General features: G+C 36.4%; 1 protein-coding gene and 1 long non-coding RNA gene across 2 annotated transcripts in view; one reads left to right on the top strand and one right to left on the bottom strand.

The window, feature by feature from the left end:
- The window catches only part of LOC134754266 (insulin-like growth factor-binding protein complex acid labile subunit), a 74,733-nt gene extending 69,383 nt beyond the window's left edge, over window positions 1-5,350 (bottom strand). Inside the window, exon 1 of the mRNA XM_063690481.1 lies at window positions 5,218-5,350. Within this exon, the coding sequence (XP_063546551.1) occupies window positions 5,218-5,258 (41 nt within the window). The 5' untranslated portion in view covers window positions 5,259-5,350. The remainder of the gene's footprint in view (window positions 1-5,217) is intronic.
- The window catches only part of LOC134754512 (uncharacterized), a 348,665-nt gene that overhangs the window by 221,523 nt on the left and 99,420 nt on the right, over window positions 1-27,722 (top strand). The window lies entirely within an intron of this gene.

Here is a 27,722-nt window from a genome sequence, read left to right as displayed (position 1 = left end):
TCATATTTAAATACATTTTATCGTATTTTTATAAATATTCATTTTTAGTTTTAAAGTGTGTCGACAGATGGCAGTGAATTTACTGGGATTACAAAATTTACTATGACAGTACCGCTCTAGTATAAGTTACTCTATGGTTTGTCTGAATAATTTGAGTTATGCCGACGATATGGTTTTGTTGAGCGCGTCGGCCTGTGGTTTGCGAAAACTTTTATGTATTTGCGAGACCTACGCCATCCATCATGGGCTAAACTATAATGTGGGTAAAACACAATACATGGTGTTTAAACCTACTGGGTATCGGATACCCAAGGTACCTCCCATCAACCTGAGTGGTACTCCACTGGAAAGGGTGAGGGCTTTTAAATATTTAGGCCATGTTGTCACCTCAGACCTAAAAAACAACATGGATATCGAGCGTGAACGGAGGGCCCTGTCGGTGAGGGCAAACATGATTGCGCGTAAGTTTGCGCGATGTACTAGGGAGGTGAAATTAACTCTCTTTAGAGCATATTGCACTTCCCTCTATACGTGCAGCTTATGGACATACTACACGCAGCGGGCCTATGGGGCTCTCCGGGTCCAATATAACAACGCGTTCCGGGTCCTGGTGGGGCTGCCCCGCATCTGCAGCGCATCAGGGATGTTTGCTGAAGCACGCATAGATTGCTTTTATACGACTATGCGAAAACGATGCCCATCCCTGGTGCGCCAGGTGCGGGCCAGCCCCAACCCCATCCTGCGGTTGATAGCCGAGAGGTTTGACTGCCCATATATGAGGCACTGTGAGGACATGCATGTTTCAAGAAGTACTTATTATGTATAAGCTACTTGGGTATGTACTTCTAGAAAAATAACTAAGTTCTTTTCAATATTGTTTATTTTTATTTTTTATTATTTATTGTAATGTTAATTTTGTGATAATAATTATTCTGTATATATAGTGATAGATGTAAGCATTAACATAGCTATAAGTACTTACTAACACAAGCTATGAGTCTGTAAAAGGTACTCGAAATAAATGATTTATTATATTATATTATTATATTATTAAACTTAATAAAATGGTTAATCGTTAGATTAAATAAACGATCTAATCCAGTAACTCATTAATGGCATTTTTCTATCGCCATCTATAATATGTCTGATGACGTCATTGGACTGTATGCATATAATATAACACACAAAATTATTATTGGTGGTGTACAAACATTATATATTTCGTATATTTTCGATATACCAATTTTCCCGAGCGGACGGAATATATTTTACTTAGGTGCTCACACAATCAGTGTATGATTGGATTCAACCGCGCTTGAGAAACTGATTTATTTTCCAATTGGTACTTTTGTATTATAAGTATACGTATCGTAAATTTTTCGATAAGTTAAATGTATAAAACGGTTCGTATATAACTTCGTACCTTTATATCAACTTCTCTCTTAAGAATCCATTATACATACTTATTAAGAAGTTATTAGTAACTTAGTTATACCTAGCGATACACTCGGGAAATAGATATTTGCTCGATTACATTTGCTTTACTGATCGAGCGTGTTAAAAATAATAAAATAGGTAATTTGTTTTAAACAAGCGCTGGTGGCCTAGCGGTAAAAGCGTGCGACTTTCAATCCGGAGGTCGCAGGTTCAAACCCCGGCTCGTACCAATGAGTTTTTCGGAACTTATGTACGAAATATCATTTCTTTATGCGAAATATCATATCATATTCTTTATTCAAATAGGCCTAGCAACAAGCACTTTTAAATTGTCAAGTTTTAAATATTACCTTAATCTAAATATCAGAACGATTTATTGATGCAGTAGTTATACATACATACATACATACATACATACATACATACATACATATAATCACGCCTATTTCCCGGAGGGGTAGGCAGAGACCACGGATTTCCACTTGCTACGATCCTGACATACCTCTTTCGCTTCCTTCACTTTCATATCATTCCCCATACACGCTCGCCGGTTTAGGGTGCTCTTGACCTGGCCTTTCTTCAGGATTTCCCCGATCTGATCAGAGAAAGTCCGCCGAGGTCTGCCCCTTCCAACTCCCGTTTCTACCTCTCCCTTATACACTCTCTTTGTTAGCCTTCTTTCACTCATTCTTTCCACGTGTCCAAACCATCTCAACATACCTTTCTCAATTTTTGTAACTACATCTTCGTTCAGTCCACACTTTTCCCTTATTGCAGTAATTATTAATCTTAAAAACATTGAATTAATGTCAAACTTAATAATAAGAATTTCATAAAAGGATCGTCAAACACCAAAATTGTATAAAAAAATTATATTTACCAGTTGCCTTTCGGTAAAGGAAAACATCGTGAGGGAACCGGACTAATCCCAATAAGGCCTAGTTTCCCTCTGGGTTGGAAGGTCAAATGGCAGTCGCTTTCGTAAAAACTAGTGCCTACGTCAATTCTTGGGATTAGTTATCAAAGCGGACCCCAGGCTCCCATGAGCCGTGGCAAAAATGCCGGGATAACGCGAGGAAGAAGAAGAAGGTAATTTGTTTTAGGCCGTTTCAGCGTAGGTATATACCCAATGTCGATATATGTATATTGCTTTTGGTTTGTATTAGACACCTTTGAGCGCAATATCTGTCCAATAGGCCAATATTTATTTTGAAAACATAAATCTATGTGAGATGGAAGATATTCGATCGACATCCGAGGAAGTCCGTAACCGCGTCACGTAAACTGATTCTGTGGGAACCGTTATTCTTTTGTAAGTACCCATGAAATAGAATTGTGCAGAAGAGACCCAAGAAATAAATTTCTTGCAAAATTGCGAGAGACGTTGGATTTGGATAAAATCTTAAGAAACAAAGATAAAAACTTACGACTCTCCTATTTTGATATATGTACCTAAATATATATGACAAGGCATAGCCGACAGCTACCTGATTCGCTCACTAATAGGTACTAACGTGGGTAGGTAATTCAAAAAATTTAATGAGCAAAATGTGCTTAAATAATATGTAGTGTCTCTCAAGCGACTCCGTAATTTTCTACCTATTCCTACTAAAATTGTGCTTGCTCATACGTTACTTCTTCCCATTCTTGATTATGCTGATATCAGTGATAACTCTTATCTCGACCTTACGGAGGCGCAACTTAATGAGCTTGAGTGCATTTAAAATGGCAGCATTCGGTTCATATTCGGGTAACGCAAGTATGACCATGTTTCCAGTTTCCAATCCCAACTCAAGTGGCTCCCTATCCGTTATCTTTTCTTTATTCTACATATATACTTTTATATAGTGTCTCAAAGAGCCTTTCTCTTATCTTAATTCTCTTAGATCCTCTCAAAATTTGCTCCTATCTGTGCTATCTTCCTCTTCCAAATTTTATAATTGTTAATTTTCAGGCCTTTCGACTGTTGTCACTACCTCCTTCAAATCAAACCTTAAGGAATACTACTATTCTCTTCCTTAGTTTTTAATGTTTAATTGATGATACCGAATATTCGGCATTCGTCATATTCGACAAGTTTTCAATGTTCGTATTCGGCTGAATTATTCGGTGAAAGTGTCGACTATTCGTGAAATATTTTTATTATGTCTTCCTCGTTGTAAAATGTAAGCTCCTTCGGAACTTTTCAAGTGCCTACTCTCTTCTATGGAATACATCACTTCAAAGTAAGCATTCATAAATATTTTTGTAGGAAAAATTTTTAATTTATAGCGCATGGCATACAAATGGAACTATGGCCAAAGTCATAGATTAAAATCACTGAATTTGGCACCGCATTTCACCACTGATTTTATACAAAAATATTTTATCAAACTTAAACCTGTCGTATTTAATTGAATATGATAATTTCAGCTTCATATCTTTAGTGGTTTATATTGTATGATATCCGGAAATAAGCAGAGTAAGATAGAGTTTTGTTAGATATTAAAATGTATGGGATATTATGAACAAAATGTCTTCAACTCAAACACATGTAGATCCTAAACTACTGAAAATTTTAAGCTGAAAGTTTGAACATCGATTAATTAAAATAGGTATAAGTTAGTTATAAAATAAAATTAATAAATTTCACATCAACCCTTAAGGAGGTTAAATAGAGGGGGTGAGGGTTTGTATGAATAAAAAAACGATTTGTACCTTAAAAGGGCAAAAACGCATGGAAAAATCATTAAAACATTATATTTATCTTTTTAAAATGCCAAATTCAGTGTTTTTGTAAACATTTTTAATCTTTGACTTTGGGCATAGTTCCATTTGTATGGAAATCGTCACCACCACACGCTGTAATTTTTTTTTACGAAAAAATGTATGACTACTACTTTAAAGTGATAGTGATGCTGATGTGATTTTAATTTTGTACAAAAATATTTTTCTTTGTATGGAAAGGCTTTGATTAGTCCAAAAATGAATTCCTCGTCCCTAAATTATACGAAAATGATATATAACTTACCCTAGTTACTAAGAGCAGGCAGAAATACAGCACAGATTGGACCAAGGGAGTCGACCCATCCCCCCCCCCCCCCTCTTTTTGGGGGGTTAGTCACGGCGTGATCTCGTGGCTACCGGGCTAAATCAGCTTTGTTTGACCTAAGGAACAATCGTGCCAAGCGGCATCGCCTGAGACAAAAGTGCATACTCACTGCACTTACTTACCCTATTACAAAAGCAAAGTACCAAATGAGTTTCTACATTAATAATATGCGAGGTGTCGCATAGCTTTATTGCCTGGCTAAAAATCGATCTGTCGTTCTGCTTACAGGTAATAAGTAATTTAGACCAGCGTTCGTGGCAACACCTAGCGGTCATTCAAAAGAGTACCTACCAAGATGACACAACTCATACAAGCGTTTGTTGGAAAACCTTTCTTTCCACCAATAGATGCACCTCATAATGATCTGTCCGTAGCACACTCGATCGTTCGTCATACGATGGTCATACGTTTGTATGTCGAACTTGTGTAACGCTGTCGTTTTAACTAGGTACCTATATTAAAGTGACGATAAAATTAATAACAATAGCTACCAAATACTAACTAATGTCATACACACACCCGTAATAAATAACTTAAGAACAATCAATAAGTCGCAATGCCAAAACTGCACTGATTAATGGCAGATTTTGAATAAACAAACAATTCGCATATTGCTTACACAGTTAAAGTTGAACAAACGGAGTAACTTGAATAAATTACTTTATTAATAACGAGAAAATATGACCTACCTTCGAATACGGCCCGCATGACGCTCACGATTTTCTTTCATTTTGCATTAAGAATTAAAATTATTCGCGTAAAGTTTGTTCGTACACATGGCAGAGTTAGCACAGAGCGAACGCCGAGGCGTATCGAGAGCGCGCGGTCGCGGTGGTGACTGAGGGTTATGCGTTATGCCGAGGGAAGGGTGTTCGAGCGCCCCTCGCCGCGCCGCGCGGCCCTTCCAACACTCCCCATTGATTGACCAGTTTTATCCCTGGACCCAACTTTTGTCATGAACTCGCACACTCGCACAACTTGAGACATTTGTTCATCATGCCATTTCAGTAATAAGTAATCCCACCTAAAACATTTTCATGTAAAATGTTGCCAAGACGAAACCATAAGGCTCGCACTGTCAAAAAGTTATCAGATTTCTTGTAGAGCCAAGCTTCTAACTCTACAAACCCTAACTATGTGACTTGGCCGTTTCGCTACCGTCACATGAGTGTAAGCCTGTAAGGTGAAATTTATTCACTATTCATAATTTTTTTACATACTCGTAGTTCTTGTAGTAACAAAACGGCCAAGCCACATATTTTGACTAAGGTGTAGAGTTTGTAAAGTTAGGGCTTGTAGAGTTAGAAGCTTGGCTCTACAAGAGATCTGATAACTTTTTGACAGTGCGAGCCTTATGGTTTCGTTTCGTATGTTTTTGGTGGGATTTCACTTCTGTTTGTAAGTTGCTTATGACAATCTTCCATCTCCTAATTTAAAGGGTTGGGGTGATTTACTATTAAAAATCCTGAAATACGTATCTGGGGGCATCTTCTATACAATCTGCTTTTTACTGACTCCCCATACACACTTCAACCCCCTTTTCCCCGCTAACGCCCCTTTCCACCACCTTTTCACCCTTGCGGGGTGATTTTGGGGTTGGAAACTATTCTTTATCCTTGCCCATAACAAAAACTATCTACATCCCAAATTTCAATTAATTCGGTTAAGTGGTTATTGATTCCCCATACAAAATTCCACCCTTTTCACTCCCTTAGGGGCCAAAAATTTCAAGTTTTTGAATTTTTTTGTTGTTTTTGTACTAAGACTATCTTACGTACCAAATTTCATCTTCCTAGGACTTCAGGAAGTACCCAGGAGGTTTTGATGATCATCAGTGAGTGAGTCAGTCAGTGACGAAATCGTTTTTTTTTTTTAGATATGAATAAAATCTAAAGTATAAGAGTTATGCAATTGAAATTTTTATGCTTAATAAGTGCACTAAGTATTGACATCGTATCCCGAGAATTTAATTTATCTGCTATAACCCAAACCCAAGTTATGAGGGTTCAAAAAAACGACGAAGCGCTTCGAGAAAAGGTAGGTAGTGCCCGTGCGCTTCGCCTTGCTCGTCTTGGCGGGGGCACTAATAACACATTTTGCTTCAACCCAAGACAATTAATCCCTTAAAACAAGCCAACCCCTAACTCCGTTTGAACACAATATCGTTTGCTTGCGTATTCATATTCTTTATTTGTATTGACCATACAAAGATGCGTAATTTACATACCTACTTATTACCATAGACCAACAAACACGAAAGTTTTTTCTTTGCATGAGCAAAATTCAATAATGGAAGAGGCTTACTGTTTATACATTGGCAACATTTATACATAAAGCCTGACCAGTAATATATGATCATTGTCAAGAGGGCGCTATTGTTGTGCATGTATAGGGTGACAGTTCAGTATTGTATGAAAAAATTAGTTCCAGTTAAATTCCGCTACATGGCGCGTGATCATATATTCCTGGTCATGCTTTAGACACCACACCCGTCATCTAGCTAAGTACTAAAGTTTGAAATATTTTATTTTTCGAAATAATTAAAGCACGACATAAATAAAATTGAGGTCTAGCCCGTTTCTCAAAAGCTTGTGACTTGTAATACAAGCGGATGTCACTTTTTGATAGCTTTTGTTAGAAAGGGACTTCCACTTGTACCTATATTACAGGCTACAAGCTTTTGAGAAACGGGCCCTAGGTCACTTAATAATTGTAACTGCGCAGCGACCTAAGTCAAAAGATTACCTGTGAATTTATTATTAGTTCATTAATTAAACAAGAATATGTAAAAGGACATTCAACTTTTAACATGTTGACTGTAAAACTTGTACCTATAGGTTTGAGTAAAATGTTAATACCGTCAAATGCGGCCCGGGGTGAATAGGGACAATTTTGAACTTTGAGTGCCATTTTAAAGGAATATTTCCATGAGCGTCACAAATGTTAAGGTTTAAAAACTTGTCCTATTTTTGAGAATCGATTTTTATTAATTTTTTTCTTAATAATTTAGTCAAAAAGTCCGTTTTTTGAAAAAAACAGGCCATTACGATTAATACTGGATCCGGGGTGAATAGGGACGAATAAGGGACCAATAGGGACAATAGTGTAAGCCGTTCGCATAAAAAAACCGTAAATCGATGTACAGCTTAGCCGTTTGCCACACGCATACTAGAGGTCAAAACAAAATTTTTGACCCGTAGTTTTTTTTTATGATGAATAGGCAGGCGTTTGACCACGATCCCACCTGATGGTAAGTGATGATGTGGTCTACGGTGGAGCACGCTGAAACATTATTTTTTTGTATGGAAATAAAAAAAAATTTAAACCTATCGTGTGTGAGGGCAAATCTAAAAATATACCACATCATTACATTTCAGCCATTTTTTTTTTAATTAAAACAAAAAGAATTTTAAAAACATATGAACTTTGTATTCCTCCAGATACGATGTGGCAGATTTTTTTTTTGTACAATATACCACATATGATACGTGATATCCTCATATCCAACCCTAAGAAAGCAATTTTGAGAATAATATCATTAACATTTTTTTTTAATGAAATAAAACTATGAAAACGGATTATATCGCGTATATTGAATTTATAATACATCCCGACGTTTCGAACCCTTCAGCGTTCGTGGTCAACGGGTGACTGAGGAAAAATTACAAAGTGCAATAATACCCACATACTAAAATAATGAACAATCATAGACTATAAACATTAAGGCTGGTTGTACATGCAAAATCGGTTCATAAGGCTTGTTATACACTACAATAATTTTCAAGTAAAGATATATATATATATACGCTATAAAAAAAAAACAACTACGCCGGCTCCAACCCTACACCATGGACCCGAGAAGATTTAATTCCCTCCTAAATTGTAGGAGGGTATCCCAATATGGGACCGGCAACAAACTCGGCGGGACACATCTTTTCAAAACATATTATACTCAGAATGTCCAACATCATCCAATACTAAGGTCTCACAGTCTATGTCTCGCTTGCTCCTTTATCAGATGGACTACAGGATCCCAAGCTGGTGGTAGAGAAAAGCCATCTTCCCTATTAAAGTTTGGATATTTCTTAATCTCAATGGCCTCGCGCAGCATTCTGGGTATGTCACGCTTCTCCTTGGCAAGAACCAGAGGCTTATCAAACTTGATTGAGTGATTGGCTTTATCCATGACATGCTCACAGACTGCATACCTAGGTCGACGGTGCTTGACATCAGCTATGTGTTCCTTAACCCGAGTGGAAATGCTCCGTTTCGTCTGCCCGATATATGATAGGCCACACTCACAGTCCAGCCTGTACACTCCTGCAATCTGTAGAGGGGTATTGCATTTTACAGGCCTCAGGAATTGTGACATCTTCTTCATTGGCTTGAAATATGTTTTTATAGAAGCACGCTTCAAGATGTGGCTGATCCTGTCCGTGACCCCCCTGACAAAAGGCAGAATGGTAGGCCTACGCTCGACTGTGGGGATCTTAATGTGGGACCTCTGGTTGACCCGCGGTATCCTGATTTTATTTCATGAGTAACTATCGCGGTAACCAAAGACAATATTATTATTTTTTAATTTTTCCATTTTACCAAGTGACACAGTTCTACTTCAATACCTATTTAACGAGACTTATGGAACTGTACTGCTGATACGGTACATATTAATCATAAAATGATACGTAATATCCATATGTTCAACGGGAAATACCTCTTTAACGCTTTAACTGCGCCTTTTTTTTTTTTTATCCTATCTGGCTTTTACTCCCCGCAATTTTGCACGGGGTGAATTTGCCAATGTCGGTTTTTGACTTTCACACGTGAGGAGAATGTTCGGTAGTCTGGGAGGTGTGGTTGGGAAAACCTAAAAACGAATAATTGTTATGAACATCACAGACAAACACATGACGAATACAAAAATTAGTAGAAAAGCGGGAAGTGGGTGACAGAACGTTAATAGTGCCAACATGAAGGAAGTGGAAGAGAAGAAAACGATATATAAAATAAATATGAAGTATAGAATAAAACATAAATAATTAGACGCATTAGATTATAAAAGATAAGACGCTATTTAGAGTTTAATGTTGTTCGTTTGTAAATATTTAATGAGTATAGAAGTAAGCCTAGTATCCATGTGACAAAGCAGTGAGCTAAAGCATATAGGTCGTGGAACATTTTCGGGTAATACATCGTACAGTGAATAGCTACACCCTGAACAAGCAAAGAAGATGTGGTCCAAGTTACCCTCATCCAACCCGCATTCACACAACTGCGCCTTATCATCAGATTGTTTAGTTTTTGACACAAAATGTCAAGGTTTGTATCCTTCAGATACGATATACCTTACCGATTTTTCTTTGTACAATATACCACAAATGATACGTAATATCTTGATATCTAACCCCAAGGAAGCATATCTGTCACATATCTTTACTATTTCATATCTAGTGAATCTCTAATTCGTTTCTCGAATCGCGCCGTTTAGCAATCCTAACGCCTTAAACCCCTAGGCTAACGTAACGATTACGCCTGGATTTACAGGCTAATGTTGTAAAATTTTTGGGAGTTCATATTGATGCAAAATTCAATTGGAAGCATTGTAACCACATTGGAACTAACCAATTCCATAAGGTCTGCATGCTACGCCCTTCGCTGCTTGCGGTATTTAATTCATACGTGTTACGACTCAGCTTAAAGCAGTTTACCATGTTTTAGTGGAGTCTAAACTGCGATACAGCATCAAGCAATGAGGTAATAGTTATCAATATAACATCGAAGCAGCTTACATACTTCAAAAAAGGGCTATTAGGATAATTGTTGTAGAAGGGAGTCTTGCAGAGAACATTTTATAAAGCTTAATATCCTCACTGTGCCTTCGCTTTATATCTTCGTACTCCTAACATATTTAATTAAGTATTTAAATAAATATGAGAGCATTACAGACAGGGAAAAAGGATTTGAAATGCAACTTTGTCCCGCGTCTTAATATCATGAAGCATGCCGCTAGCTATCAGGCAGTATTTCTGTTTAAAAAGTTACCAATCGAAAAAATCTATTTTAAATAGCAAATTGTTTATTGCAAGACTCAAACAGTATCTTTAAAAAAATCCTATTACTCTATAGCAGATTTTGTATCAGACGAGCAAGGCTATTAGTGTTTTTACTAAGTCACTTGTCTACAACATTCAATATTGAAATGGTATCAATTTTTAATGTTTTTATACTATTGTAATAGGAATTTATTTAGTTATTTTTAACTTGACTGACATTTGACTTGAGAATGGCATTTGTAATTATTTTCTAGTAAGTAATTGTTAAATTGGATGTGTTCTGTGATATTTTATTCTAATAAATTGTAAATCTGTTGACATTTGTAATTGTAATTTTAAATTTTGTATTGTTATATACTTATCTTCAATATTTATTTTAATTTTTAATAGGTAACAATGTACATAATTTTAACTATTAAGCAATTCAATGTTCGACAAAATAATTATTGTTCATTATAAAGAATAATGCACTTCTTGCATATGTATTCAACTAGAAAATCGTCTTTATTGCCAACCGGCACAATGCACCTTTTACCAGTTTCACCTTCGCATGTTTTTAAGCAATTTACACTCGGACAATAGGAGTATAACTAAAATCGACATTTTATGCCAGACTGGATCTTTGGTTAACTTAAAAAGGGTAGGTAGCACTATGCTATGTAAAATTGCAGTCCGAGATCGATTTTTATTGACCTACGAGTGAAATATCAATTCGAAACTATCATTTTTCAACAAGATTAATTGCATCTTTTTAGGTGCATTATCGCCAATGTTTCCCATTCTAATAACTTTCAGTGTTACCTATGTAGGTAGGTACTTTCAGTTCAGAGAAAATTGAAAACCACTCCAATTATCCAAGTTTTGTTACAAGTAGAAGGAGCGTACATTCCGGGTTTTTACTTACCAACTGGTTTTATCCTTTTAAAATACTGGAAGCGAAAGAAAGCGGTATAAAAACAAGAGAAATCTATTAAGTTTTCCGTTCTGCATTAGCTCTTTATCCTAGCCTCGCCTGCATGAAAAGAGTTTTGCTTATTCGGCGAAATTGCATTTGTGTGAAATAAAATAATATCTTCTTGCTTTATTTTATTAAAAAAGAAATGTTTATTTATGCACATGTTTCAGCGTGATACCATATTATAAGTATTATTTAATGTATTTTGAACGTGTGTATGTGTGTGTGTGTGTATACCTCTACCGTTTAACTGAGACGGCTAGTAATAAGTTAATTACGATCAGCTACAGACTAATTTTATTTTACCTCGTAATAATTTCGAAATATCCTATGTTTTTTTTAATTACATCCTTATTTTGGAATCTCACTTTACTTTACATTGCACCAAAAAGTATCTTCTTCATTATAATCAAGGACACCAATGTTCTCGAGAAAGAGCGATTCCATTAACCTTTTGGACGCCAAGAGCCACTAAATGGGTCGTGTGCTGTCGTGCCTGTCACGCCAGCGACCACTAAAGTGATCATGGCGGACGCTGTCAAAGCAATTGTCCTGCTGACAGATAAGGTTTATGTTCGACGCTTGAGGAAAAACGTTCAAAAGGTTAAAATATTTGACACAGTACGGATAGTGTACCCCGTTCGAATTAAAAAACCGCAACTCGATGTACAGGTTAAACGTTTGGCACACGCATACTAGAGGTTAAAACAAATTTTTTGACCCGCAGTTCCTAAAAAAATTTCCCGGGGGGAGTGGTAAAACATTATTTTTTTGTATGGAAAAAAAATCCAAAACCTATCGTGTGTGGTATCATACGAAAGAGGTTTTTGAGGCGATTCAAAAAATATATCACATCATTACATTTCGGCAATTTTTTTAAAATTAAAACAAAAAGAATTTTCGAAACATACCAAGTTTGGGCTCCTCCAGATACGATATGGCTGATTTTTTTTGTACAATATACCACAAATGATACATGATATCCTCATATCCAACCCCAAGAAAGCAATTTTGAAATTAATATCATTAACATTTTTTTTTTTTTCAAATTTACAAACTGACACAGTTCTACTTCAATACCTATTTTACGAGACTTATGAAAATGAACTGCAGATACGGTACATATTAATCATAAAATGATACGTAATATCCATACTTATATCGAACGGGAAATACCTCTTTAACCCTTTAACTGCGCCTTTTCATCGGTTGGTATAGTTTGTTTGGTTTTTGACACAAAATATCAAGATTGTATCCTTCAGATACGATATATATACCTTACTGATTTTTTTTTGGACAATATACCATAAATTAATTTCATTAAGAATTTTTCTTTTTATATTTTTTATGTGTATAATTTTTCAATATTACAATATTGAAAAAATAAAAAAAATCTAAATGAAATTATTTTCAAAATTGCTTTCTTGGGGTTAGATAATAAGATATTACGTATCATTTGTGGTATATTGTACAAAGAAAAGTCGATAAGGTCCTAAGGATAAGGACCTTGATATTTTGTGTCAAAAACTAAACAAACTATACCAACTGATGAAAAGGCGCAGTTAAAGGGTTAAAGAGGTATTTCTCGTTCGATATATGGATATTACGTATCATTTTATGATTAATATGTAACGTATCTGCAGTACAGTTCCATAAGTCTCGTAAAATAGGTATTGAAGTAGAACTGTGTCAGTTTGTAAAATTGAAAAATTAAAAAAAAAATGTTAATGATATTATTTTTAAAATTGCTTTCTTGGGGTTGGATATGAGGATATCACGTATCTAAAAAAAACGTAACTATAGTAAACAGGAGTATGTATATCAAACGATGGTCTAAAAGGTTGCTTTTGATTAAATTCAAATACCTATAAGTAGTAGCATAGTTTTTATTAGTAAGAATAGTTATAATTGGCGGTGATAATTATACTTATAAATAATTTAGCATAAGCTCGGCTACCATCCTTCAGTGCGAGCGATATGGACTACGATTTATTTTATAGCTGGGGAGCCGGCGATGCTAAATGTGTAGTTACTCGAGCGTCGTAGAGACCTATTAGAATCGAATGATTAGATGATAAGAAGAAAAAAGGTTATATAAAGTTTTCTATTCCAGTGAGCAGGAAAGCGTCTACAGATTTTTTTAAATTTCGGGGGGTTGGTGGAGGGTTAACTTTTCCGGATTGCCATAAAACAAACCTAACCTAACCTATCTATAGGATAACCTTACGAAAATCCTGAAAATTAGTACTAATTTTAATCTGACAATCATTTTTTTTAGAATTAGTACTAATGATAATCTGACAATCATTACATTATGACTTTCAATAATTATGTCAAACAAAGGGACCCCGGTGCGGCTACTGGTGGAGGGTAGGGTAGGTCTGAAGATAACGCTCGGAGATATTTTGTTCTAGAATTTAAGAAATTATCAAAATCACCCGGCTATCAAGTAAAATACCCCGACGAAAATACACATATCAATCACTACATATTATAAAACAAAGTCCCGCGCCACGTCTGTCTGTACGTCTGTATGTTCGCGATAAACTCAAAAACTACCGTACCGATCAAAAACAATTCAATAAACTTAAGACTAAACTTAAGCCTAGTCAAAAATTCCCCCACGAGTTGTCCCCGGCGCAAAGGTGGCCATCACACTAGCCGCGTTACCACGTTGAATTGCGATGGACAACCTTTGCACCAGGTACGAACCCGCGCGGGCGTCAGACCCCCTCTCCCTAATGCGACGTCCCACTTCCCTAATAAAGGCAATGGCCTCTGACCCCCAGCACCCAGTAGTCTCAAACGCCAGGGGTACAAAATAATAATTACCGGCCAGGTTCGCGTACTTATCCCGCTTTTTGACCGCGGCAAAATTCGGCCGAGGTGTGAGGCCGCGAAAGTGCTAACGCACGTGGCGTCCCACAGCAGGCACTTGCCCCTCTGCCACGGCACCAAAGTCAAGCCGTCCGGCCTTTTGCCATCGGTGCGGCAGAGGCCCGGAGGCTCCAGGACACAGGGGATGTTGGCGGATACTAAGGCCCTCCTTACGATGTCATTGACCGTACCTATACCTATCAATAGTGATTGTTGAGGAAGGTTTAGGCGTAACGGCTTTACATAACCCGTGCGAAGCCGGGGCGGGTCGCTAGTCTAGAATAAGATGAAAATGTAGCTGGGTATCATTGTGTTAGCAAGCCGACAGGCCTACGTACTAAAATATTCAATCACAGCGGACAAAACGGAACAGACGTGCTTCCAATATAATTTGAATTCCAGACATATTTCTTTTGCTCAACATCCATTGTACCTACTTCAACGATAATATGTAGGTATTATATTATGAATTATGAATATATTGTAGGTCAGTAATTATAGCAGTAACTATAGTTTCGTATATATAAGTATTCGCCCGGGTAGCTGGCTTGTTGTTGTGATTACCTACTAATTATACTTATGATATACTAGCTACTGCTTGCGACTTCGTCCGCGTGGGATGCTGATGATGATAATTGATAAAAACTATCCTTCCTCGGGCCTCAAACTATCTCCATACCAAATATTCATTTCAATTCAGCGGTTTAAGCGTGAAGAGGTAACAGACAGACAGATAGAGTGTAACATGGCAAACCTGCATAGTGCAGCCACCGCGCGCACTGGCCGACTGTAAAAAAAAAACTAAGCCATTCGTCCGTCTTTTATTTTTTCTCATAATTTTTCTCTGAGAATTCTGTTGCAAATAACCCACAACTTTGGTAGAAAATGGCTACAGTATCACCTTGATTTTTTATTTCTATACTCGAATTTCTATTCTAATCTTTACCTGGTTTGTATACAATAATAAAACATGACACTGGCTATTATAATAAAAGCCATTAAAAAATAAAAATAAAAAACCCACAACTCTGATTACTTTTTAATGTGACTCCATGCTTATGTGATTTGTGTTAAAAGTATTAATACGATAGTAATACGAGGGCTGCGTCTAATGCAGCCCTTTCTTTTGGTTTAAAACTGAAGACGCATGATTGAAGCTACTTATTTTCTGGATATTCGCTCCTGAAGTTTTTATCTGCTTGCGCCTGGTGAGCCCGCGTAGCCCGCAGTTGCTACTACCGCTGCGGAAATTCATCGTTCGGCTCGACGAAGATTGGAAATCGAAAACGTTAAGGCCAGTGACGATATTTTATTGGTTTTGACTCGTGTACTGACAGAAATTAGTTTAATTTATTGTACATATTTTATTATTATATTGTTTTACTATAAGAACCTTGTTTTCATTTTCTACCGCTCTAGTTAGCCGGTTACAAGAGTTACTTTCACATTTACGATATTAATAGTACCTAGTTACCTAGGGATTACAAGATACAATACTTATTTAAGAATAGCATTATTGGTTATAAGAAAACACCAGCAGCTCAACTGTAAATTTAATTATATACATATAGGGTGATTTATATTTGTTATGTCTGAAAAGTAGGGGTGCAAATGTAGGTCATAGGTACTGAACAACTTTTACCATCTGTCACATAAAAATCCATTGATATAAATGATTTACCGAAATGTATGAAACAGCTTATTTTTGAGTTTTTTTACCCTGATTTTATATAACTTTTCATATAGGAAACGCCGTTCTCATCCTCCGCCCCACCCCATTATCCTTCCTTTAGTAAAGAAGTAATAAATATTAATTGTTGTGTGATATTACCAAATAAATCTAAAATTATCATTTAATGCATTATAATCGTGCCGTCAAATTAAAATAAATACTGATTTGTATCAAATAATTAAACATAGATAGTAGTGTCCGACCGAAGATTCGGTTTCGGTTTCGGTTTCGGCCAGTTTCGGCCAAAAAATCATGTTTCGGCCGTAGTTTCGGATTCGGCCAAAAAACGGCCGGGCCGAAACTTTCGAAAACGTACTTCGGGTCGCGTACGGCTAACTTCGGGTGCACTCGGCACAACCGGCAATATGGCGTAGCTCGCCCGAGTCCGCCGGCCACTGGCTCAGTGAAGTGGAGGTGACGCTTTGTGTGTTTGTTCCCGGAATTATGGTACCTAAGTATTTTGTTTGTTTTTGTTTTAAATTAAAGTTTACTGTTTTTCTTATATAAAAGTATAATTCTATTTATACCGTAGTTTACGTACAGAAATGACGGAAATATTCATTATTTTGTTCGTTTAAACGTGTTTTAGAACCTACGTAATAACAAATTTCAATTAATTTGCTCTTGAAAGTATGCAACATGGCGAAACTAAATAATATATGTATAGGTAAAGCCAAAACTCAGATTTATTTTTTAAGTACCTAAGGATTTAAGGAGAATAAGGAAACTTTTCTTTCTTTTTCCTATAAGTTAAGTACCTATGTTAACTATGAAGGTGCATAATAAAAATATGCTTGCTTAAAATTTATTAAAAAAAATAGTAACTGTAGGTAGTAAACTTAGTTTTGTTTTTTACAATCTTCATGATTTTCAGGTGTTACATTGTTAATATGCGTATAACATTTTTAGGTTCCATGACATTTTTTCCACGATTTTAACAGGTCTACAAAAGTTTCGGTTTCGGTTTCGGCAAAAAAACACGTTTCGGTCGGATACTAATAGACAGTGCAAAATGTGTTACTTGCTTGGCGACATTGTAGTTATATATATGGTCCTTGAGTTTGACCATTAACCTTTTCGACGCCGTGTCTAACACAAAAGCTATCACTCGGGCGCCACGTCACCGAAGTGTCAGAACTGAAACAGAACTTAATGCACATGCACGTAGGTCTATGTTGCTCTGTGGTCTGTGACGGATTAATCCGTCTTTGGCGTTGGACCTGCGGTGCCGATATATCCGTCATTAGCGTCCAAAAGGTTAATTAAATAATCAACCATTAATCGCTCGTCATCGAACAAAACGTTTCATGCAACTTCTTGAACTAGTTGAATTCAAACTTAAAATAAGATGAAACTCTAATGTCAAGCAAATAAGCCGATATTTAGAGTACAAAAAAAAGTTACTACTTGTAAAAGTTTCCGAACATTTCGTTATTTGCTCGAAAGCTATTTGAAATCAAACCACGTAAAAACATAAAATAAATAACGCTAACGAAATCCAATCATCAAAAGGTAGTGGCTCCTAATCCATCCGTTTAGAGTTAAAGCCCACATACGGTGCTAAATTTCTTGTCCGATCGCTCACTGGCGCAGGTGACCGGCCTATAAATTCTAACACGAAAGGTATTTCGCTCCTTCGACTCTGGAATTTCCTCTAGTTCCTAATTTTACCATTATGGTTGGGTACTGGAAGCCATATCGTTAGCTCAAGAAATATAACTCTTATACGAGTAGCTTATAGTTTAACTATATAGGTAGGTTATGTAGTGTCATATTTTCGATACGAGATAAAATAAAATTTATTTAAAAAAAGTGGCGTCTTCTATTTTACTGCACTACTAAACTGCTTTTTAGTATATCCAAAATGGCAAAAATGGAACCCTTATAGTTTTGTCATGTCCGTTTGTCCGTTCGTCTATCCGTATGTCACAGCCATTTTATTCTAAAACTAAAGTATATACCGTCATATTCGAATCACATTATTTATATTTTATATCTAATGTCACGTTCCTGAAATGAAAGGGAATTCCATTTCATTTCAGTACTCGTGTCCTTGTATAAAATAGAAGCCATTTCTTTTATTGTACAAGTATACTTACTGGATAAAAATTGATAATCCCAATTTGTGATAAGCATTGACAATATTATTAGGTACATTATTCCATAAATAAAAGCTGGATGTGAAAGCTATGTGGATGATCCGAACGTCCTAATTAATTAAGCTAATTGGTTTCGATGATCAAAATATTAACGGCTCCATTAGACCACATTTATGATACTGAAATAATATATTTAACATAAGCCTGCGGAATAAATGCGAGCCGTCCTGATAAATAGAGTTAAACAAATATATAATAATATAAATACACATATATATATATATATATATATATATATATATATGTATATTTAGTAGAGGAAGGCCAGGTAATCACGAACGCTGGGTAATCGCGAACGCAGCTGTTTCACTATGTTAGAGACAGATAACAAGATTTCACTCCATCTTAGAAATCACGCCATCACTACTGCCAAAGATAGATATAACTCCGTAATAGATGGATACAGTCTAAGGAAAAAACGTGCCTCGAAAATCACGAAAATTTGATTCTCGATCAGAGGGCGCCACTAGTTTTGGCCTACTCTCGTATAGAGGGCGTTGACGGTTTCGTTTGTTATTTATAATTTTAACGTATATCCGTTAAAGAACATGGGTCAAAATCATATAAAAATAATTAATGCAAATAAAAATATTTAAATACATTTTAACGTATTTTTATAAATCTTCATTTTTAGTTCCAAGGTATGTCGATAGATGGCAGTGAATTTACAGTGGTTACAAAATTTACTATGACAGTACCGCTCTATCTTATTATATCCTCTTTGCTACTGCCAAGCGACTAGCGGAGCGTTACAGGTGCACACAGGATTCAAGTTAAAACTAATTCAAATATTTGCTTACTTTCGTTGCAATTTTCCCATAAATTAAACACATTGTAACTGATAAAGTAATTATAGTTCTAACACGACATTTATTTACATAAATAATTAGTAGTTGAGGATTCAATTAAGAGAATTACATACGGCCAGGCCAGACATATACAATTTTTTTTTGTGTTATTACCTTATTTATAGGCGCACGAATCGAGCGGGTCTATTACGAACGTTCGGCATTGCCCCATATATATATAGAACAATAATCGGCTCGTCCACTTGTTAATTAAAATTAAAGCAATTCTTGACATAATAATATGACATAATTTGACATGAAAAGTGTACAGACGGGCGATCGTCTTCACTTGGCTAACGTTGTGATTTTTGCCAGGCAGTATGTACGTTTTAAAAATTTAAGTTTAATCCTGGCTAATCTGTCGTGCATTATCTCATTTTTAGGCTCGTGGGTCAATTGTGAACGATCCTATCTGTCCCATTAGGTGTTCGTGATTACCCGGATTGTTTTTGATATCGAAAAACCTAACCTAAATTAAACTTGTAGCAAATTTAATCACCTTTCATTTAGTAAAAGTTGCCATGTCGATGTCGCTCAGGCACATAGTTCCCGAGATATAATCGAAAAACAGAAAATGGAACCTTCAAACCCCCCTCTCCCCCCGCCTCAAGGGCTTTTGATATGTTCAACTAACTATTCTAAACAAAGTTACGTAGTCAAAAATTGTGTTTTAATCATTTCCGGAGCATTCCACGAGCTGTCTCGTACAAACGCATTTTATTTCCTGTTGCGACTTTTTTTTCGGCGTTTAAAGCAGATTTCTGTGCATATTTTTGACTATTTGTCACAGAAAAGGAAATTCGTCTATCTGCAAATTCTGAGTTCGCGTTCGTACGGGACAACGGTAGACAATTTCGCGGAATGCTCCCTCTGTAACTTTTTTTGAGCATTCATTTCCTGGCCTAAAAGCTACTAATAATTTATACAAAATATATAAATTTAATCCTTACTTTTCTCCTTAATCAGCGTTACCTTAGAGTGTACCTCTACTCAATGGCAACCTTACCAAGTACCTACTTACTGACTAACCGTAATTAATAACCCTACGTTTAGAGCCACGTATCCTTCAATGTCGTTTTACCGCAGGAAGTACATGGCGTTGTGTCGTCTCTTACAAAGGTAGCTAGGTACTTGCTTATAGAAGTCCGTCACCTTATCACTAGTATCAGTACATAGTATAAAACAAAGTCGCTTCCTGCTGTCTGTCTGTCCCTATGTATGCTTAGATCTTTAAAACTACGCAACGGATTTTGATACGGTTTTTTTTAATAGTGATTCAAGAGGAAGGTTTATATGTATGATACATCAGCATTGCACCCGTGCAAAGCCGGGGCGGGTCGCTGGTAAGTAATATTTGCATACTTTCTATGCAATACCGTAATAGTTATTTACGATGCAAGTGCGGAAAGTAGGAAACTCGCAACGAGTGGTCATAAATTAAACACGAGTTGTGAATTATCTATTCGCACGTGTATTGTAGAATGTTTTACAGTACCTACATATAGCCCTTTAAATTTTCGACATACCTATGCACGGAAGTAGCACCATAATTATGTACTGTAAGGGGGCGTCCATTAATCACGCCATACGAAATAAGAGGGGGAGGGGGTCTGAAAAAAGTCACGAATGATCACCATGGGGGGAGGGGAGGTCTAAGGAAATATGACGTGTAATTTTTTCTTAAATTGGGCCAAGCCTAAAAGTGTAATAAAAAGTAGTAGTACGTTTAGCGATTTAGCGTTAACAATGTGTTGTATGAAAATCGTTTTTAGGCTCAAAACTATAACTATCCTAACCTAGGTCTAAATAGCAATCATCTTCCTACAAACCTAATATACAAACATATACTCCCTGCCGTTCCCGGTGCCAAGGTGCCCATGATGCTCGCAGCATTTCCACGCTGGATTACTATGGACAGCCTTTGCACCAGGAACGACTCGGATCGGGGCCCTCCCCCTTCTGCCTGAGTCGACGGCTTAACTCGCATGTAAAGCGCTTCGCATCAGCTCCCCAGCAAACCGCCGTTTCTACCGCAAAAGGGACGAATATGTACCCCGGACAAATAGGAGCATAGCCTCTTTAAATCCGCTTTCGTTTCGGCTGCCGCTCCGGCCTGCCGGTACGGCTGATGTGGAAGGTAGCGAAGGTGCTGACGCACGTAACGTCGGCGTCGCACACCAAACACCGCCCCCGTTCCCATGGTACTAAAGTCAGGCCGTTTACCATCTGTGCGGCTAAAACCTGGTAGCTGAAGCATCGAAGGGAAACCAGCCGACCTAAGGGCCTTCTGGACAGTATCGTTAAGGGCATAGTGCCGCGGATGCCTACCTGCGCATCGACGGCAACTCAATGCGTGCAATGGTAGTCGTCAGCACCCACTATGGAGCCGCAGATACATAAGTGTGGTTGACCGAAGCCCAGCCAGCAAGTGCATCGAAGCCCAGGCGGAGAGCAACGGCCACGCGCAACGTCGCCGTCGAGTAAGGTGCCCAATTGGGGCGAAGGCTACGCGTGCAGCCATGCCCCTGATTAACGTCTCATTCGTCAAACGTGTATTTCTTGTATTAGCTAGGCGCGAATGGTCTGTGTACTGTCTGTGTGCTTGCGTCGCAGCATGCGGAGGGGGGCCTGTGTCTGTCTCAACTGCCCTGCCCTGCAATTTTTTTACTGTGCTGTGCTGTGTCGCCTGCGTCTCAACTCTCTCAGCATACGCTTAGCCTCAGGCTGCGACACTGCCCTGCACGGTCTACTCCCGCGGCGCTCGTAATGAGCTTATCTATCGTGGCTTTAGTTTACAGCGTGTCATTTACTAATTTCTAGTCAAATCAGCTTGTTTTTTAGAACTTTACTGTCAAAACGATTTGCTAATATGGAATTTATATGAAATGTTACACAATGACGAAACGGTCAACTTACATATTTTTTTATATTTCTATCCGATTTATTAAATAGAACTTATGATTAAAAATAACTGCTATCTCTGTTTTTCTAATAATTATCTGGTGCTTTATTTCATGCGAGGTGTCAAATAATTTATTTCAAATGCAGTCAAATACCCTATTATGGGATTTTCTGGCACAGTCGCTCTCGGGCTCACTCAATTAACCAAAACAATAATGAAAATTAAATATCAAAATATAGGTATTCGTAAAATAATTTGGTTTGTTTCCTAGTAATATAAAAATAAAATTATATTCGTAAAATAATTTGATTTGTTTCCTAGTAATTTGAAAATAAAATTTTCCTTTGTTTATTTTTCGAGAACTAAGTTAATCATAACAATACGTAATTACATACCCAACGTTCTATGAATGCGCTGGTACCATTGCCTTGGGTGGACATCTCCAAGACTCCGAGATCTATGACTTACCCCACTTGGGACTTTTGTAATCTTCAACTTCTCTACTGTATTGTCGATAACTCCTGTAAGTCTGATACCTGAATCCCTTTTCCTTTCCCCCTTTTTCCGTATAGTCTAGTGCTTATACTTAATCCCCTTGTTTTTATAATCGTCAAAACCGTTCCTAAAATGTTCGTGATATGAATAGTGGACTACATCATCGGGTAATGCCTAACAAAACAATCCGTAGCCAACTCAGTCTGTGATAATTAACTTATTTAGGTACTGAGTTTATTATCTGTATTAATTATGAAATGATTTAATGAAGCTCCAACTGCTCCAAGAGTTAGTAGTTTCCCTCTAGAAACCTCTCATCTAAGTCACTGCATGAGCTAATGAGCTTATCATTTGGGAGTGGTCTGTGTGGAAATACTATGATGCAAGGCCTTTAATTTTTCTTCGCCTAGTTGTCCAAAACAGTTCTACCAAATAAAACTGTGGCCCCAATTATTTATATTTGATTAGCTAGACAATAAGAGCTGAACAATCATTACAGTATTAATGACATTCTTCAATTTTGGTGACAATGACGGTTCATTTTTTATTCTATAACCCATGACGATTGAATGCTGACATGATGATCATGTTTTAGTTTATCTCTGGTCCGTTTGTTATTTATTTACATTTCCTATTGTTAAATTTAATTTTTCTACACCTTGTGTAGCTTTCTATGACCCGAAAGTGACTTAACGAATCCTATTTGAGTACTCGATAATGGCTCACTATCTTTTCAACTTTCAATACTGTACAAGTGTACTTACAGGTTACAATGCCACTTAAGCTATAAGCTACACTGTCAACCTAAACCAAGTTGTGCTTATATACAATGCATTATTATTAATACAATATACAGAACTCCAACCAACTTTGACAAGGTAGGGTTGTGGACTAAACAGTATAATTACAAAATTCAAAAGTTCATTTTTTCAAGTGGGCCTCAAGACTTGGAAGTTTTTTATAAGAAAGGCAAGCAGGCAAGGTCACTCTTATACTTCTGTGTAAGTAAGTGGCCTTACAGGACTCCATTTACGCTTCTAGTTTTTATATGCATTTAATTATGTTGAAATTCTCCTTTTCTAACTGCATGTTTTAACTTCTGACACAATTAACAGTCTTACAGAAGCGAATGCCACTTCTAGTTTTTACATGCATTTAATTATGTTGAAATTCTCCTTTTCTAACTGCATGTTTTAACTTCTGACACAATTAACAGTCTTACAGAAGCAAATGACAAATCATCCGAATAAAAAGATCTAATTATGCTTACACTAATAATATGAGGTATTATAACCACATTACAAGATACACAGTACCCACAGTGCAGTGTAATTACCTTGCTACTTTCATCTTTATAGTGAATACAGAACGGAGCTACGGAGCTGTATCTTTTCTTTCAGTGCTACGGATTAGCTATTTAAATTCCAAATTCCTTGTCTCTCAGAAAATCAAGAACCCATATGTGATTGTTTGTAGCACATCTCTTTCTTTTTTTTATACATAGAATTAATAATTAATTGACAACCATCAGTATCACTTACATCAATCTCACATTGATTCTGGTGAAATTCATGTTTACCTTTTTTATTTTGAAACGTGACTGTTTAGTTACATACGCTTTGTGCACGTACATTTTCTGTTTACTTTATTATGTGCAACATTTATACAAATTCACGAAGATAAGCTTCCTATGCAATTTGTGCTGAGTCAGTGATACAGCATGTTATACATTAAATATTGAACCAACATTAGTTTTATTTTTATTATCACTTTCAGAAGGTCAATGATAATTGCTAGCTTGTGCAATTTTCTGTGTATGTTCAAATAACATGTATACCTACATTTTAGAGCAATAAAAACTTATTTTATAATATTTATTTATTGTAATCTTATATTTATCCAGGTTTTGGTAATTTTCCAAACTGCGTAGATTGGCATTAAATAACTAGTGCCAATAGCGTCCATGGCGCTTAAGACCCTTGTGAGTTCACTATGATAATGACAATGACTCAACGAACCAAGTGTTTCACACAGAGCCACTAGTAACTAATTATAGTGATTATTATGAATTTGCTAAATAATCACGACTTCAAGCAGACACCTTCATCCCTTCCTTTTCAAATGAATGCAGTGTCCATGTAAGGTTCTGCGAATTTCGTTTAAATCTTCGAAGCTTATTAGCTATGTAAAATAAACGTCGTGAATGACCAGTAGGTAAGTGTTTTCCTGCAACCGTTTTTTTATATAATTATTGGATGTCGCTGACTAGCAGCTAAAGTATTTGCAATTGATATCAACTAGATTATGGAATAAGCTTACTTAACTCATTGTTTAATTAATTTATATCTTTATATCGGCAACACTCCTTTTTTTATTACATATTACTGTATTAGGTAGCTGTTTGATTAGCTAACCTCATTTAACACTTTAAACTCTCGCGTTTTGTAGACATAATTAATGTCTATACCGGGTCTAACGCGATTAAATTTCATTATTTTACCTTTTTTCCGACGTTTCAACTAGGTTGCACTAGCTGTGGTTACGGAAGACTGACGTCCCAGCAAATGTCAATTGAGATTTGAGATATTGGTAAACAACACTAAACTACCCGAAATTAGTTTATATAAATGTTCGGGGTAGACAAATAAATTTTACCTCACCTCATTTATTTAAAAATTTCATCAAAAGTATACTGACTAGATTGGAGACTATCCAGTTTTTTTTTATCAGTATAACTGGATGGATGGTCATGCCAGTACCTCAAAATCAAATCTATAAATAAGCCAGATACATTTTACTTTATTTGCGTTCGCTGATAATTTATTATATCTACACAGTTCACTTATTATTGTTTTTTTTTTAATATTTATATATATAAATAATTTCGTTTGGATTATAACTTTACCCCGCTCTTAAGGTCTTCAAGCGATTTCTCGCGTCATCTTAGAAACGCTTTATTGGGTGACCTATTACAGGGCCATTTGTTTTAATACAACGTGTGGCCTTGCTGTCAATTGTATGACCATATCATACAACATCAATGTATTAAACAATAGGCCGTACTATAGTATGATGCCGATTTAATGAACCTGTCGATTGACATCAATTTTGCTATACACAGCATGACTATTTAGTCCTGGCTGTAAAACCTGGTGTTTTCAGTCTATATTTATATTATTTAATGAGCAGACAAAAGATATGCCTATTTGCATTGACCGATTTAGTAATCAGATTTTAATATACACGTGACAATTTAATGTCTAGGTTCGGGAACCTGCTAGGGTACTAAGCACCTATTTTAATTTAATGAACAAATCAATTCATCTGTATTAACCGATTTTGTAATCAGATTTGTTATTTCCGTGACAATTTAATGCCCAGGTACGGGAACCTGCTATCTCAATTTAATGGCCAGATCAGTTTATCTGTTCTAACTGATTTTGTTGTCAGATTTGTTATTTACGTGACAATTTAATGTCAGGTCTATGCCGCTATGTTAATTTCATGACCAGATCAAATTATCTGTCGTGACTGATTTTGTAATCAGATTAGTTATTAACGTGACAATTTAATGTCCAGGTTCGGTAACCCGCCATGTCAATTTCATGACCAGATCAAATTATCTGTCGTTACTGATTTTATCGTAACTGTTATTTGCGTGACAATTTAATGTCCAGATTCGGTTATCTGCTAGCTGCAGCTGTTTTATGTCTATCTAATTACCAGATAAATTTATCTGCTTTGATTTCATAAATCATGACAATTTAATGTCCAGATTCGGTAATCTGCTAGCTACAGCTGTTACATGTCAATCTAATGACCAGATAAATCTATGTGCTATGTTTTCATAAATCGGTTTCATTATACCATCCATAATGTTACGTGTGACAATTTAATGTCCAGATTCGGTAATCTGCTGTTTCAAAATAATCAAGTCACTTGGGCTCCTGATTGGGAATCACCTTACATATTCACATTACTCGTAGCAAAGTAAATATTTTCTTCCTCTCACTACAATAATGTTTAAATAAACCAACTATGTATTACATTTGCATCACACAATTGCGTTCTGATGGAACTAAGTTGCAATAATAAAGCTCCAGTGTGAACATGTCAACCATGAATGTAGTGTCATTGTACCTACCTACCTACGTTTAAAAGTGGAAGTCAACATGCAATTATTTGCAGTGTTGATGCCTGGCAGGCTATAAGCTTTAAACAGTGCTGTTAACACTGGCTGCCTCCGAAATGATTTTTTTTATTTGTAGGTAGATCTAATTGTTGTTAGTCGCACATTCAACTTTAAAGCCTACAATTATAATTGTAACGTTCAACGCTTCAAAGATCATATTGCTAGATGGCGTTACCGAATGGAAATATTGTTTTCTTTGTTTTTTAGAAGTGAGTGTGAAAGGTGTACCACCAGTGCGTACTCTCACTTATCACTTGTAAACCAATTTTTTGCACACTGACAAAACTTGATAATTAATCGAGATCGACTAACCTGTCTTCCCTTTCCTCTTTTCTTGTTTTCCTCGTCGCCACATGTAATGTACCGTATTTACCTCAGTATATCATACGATGTAATGTATTTCCAACGATTCGCCAACACCAACATCACGCGGCACGACCGGCTCTGCTCGTGGTATAATATCGACTGACCGTAACTGTCAGTGACGTCGCCATGACGTAAGCGCTCAAAGCGTCAATACACTACACTAATGATTTGCCTTTAGTTAGACACTCTTGTATGTAAGATATATTCAGTTACACTACCAGTTAACCTTATTATAAGATTATTATTTTAGGTTAAAATAATTTTGGAGGAGATTCTCAAAAGCAGAAACTTATCTTTTTCGAATAGTTTTATTAGTTTGTAAGCTTCTTGAGCACCTCGTTTCACATACAAACAATGTTACCTACATTGTAGTTTATTTGTCCAGAACAACTCACTTAAGGGGATCCCATGCCCCAATGACCTTCGATCTGAATCCCTTAGTTGTCTAATGTTTTTATAGCCTATCATAGATAATATTTAACATTTTTACGCAATGTTAATGCGATCTAATTTATACAGAGAGCGGGTTGTAAGCGTTAAATTCTGTTGCCATAATAAAAAGCATAACATGACGTGCATTGGTATACTAGGTATATCAGATAGGTAGCTATTTTA

This window comes from Cydia strobilella, chromosome Z (genome assembly GCF_947568885.1).
Source record: "Cydia strobilella chromosome Z, ilCydStro3.1, whole genome shotgun sequence".
Lineage (NCBI taxonomy): Eukaryota > Metazoa > Arthropoda > Insecta > Lepidoptera > Tortricidae > Cydia > Cydia strobilella.
Note: the sequence above shows the minus strand (reverse complement) of the source record. Positions and strands in the feature narration are given on the sequence as shown.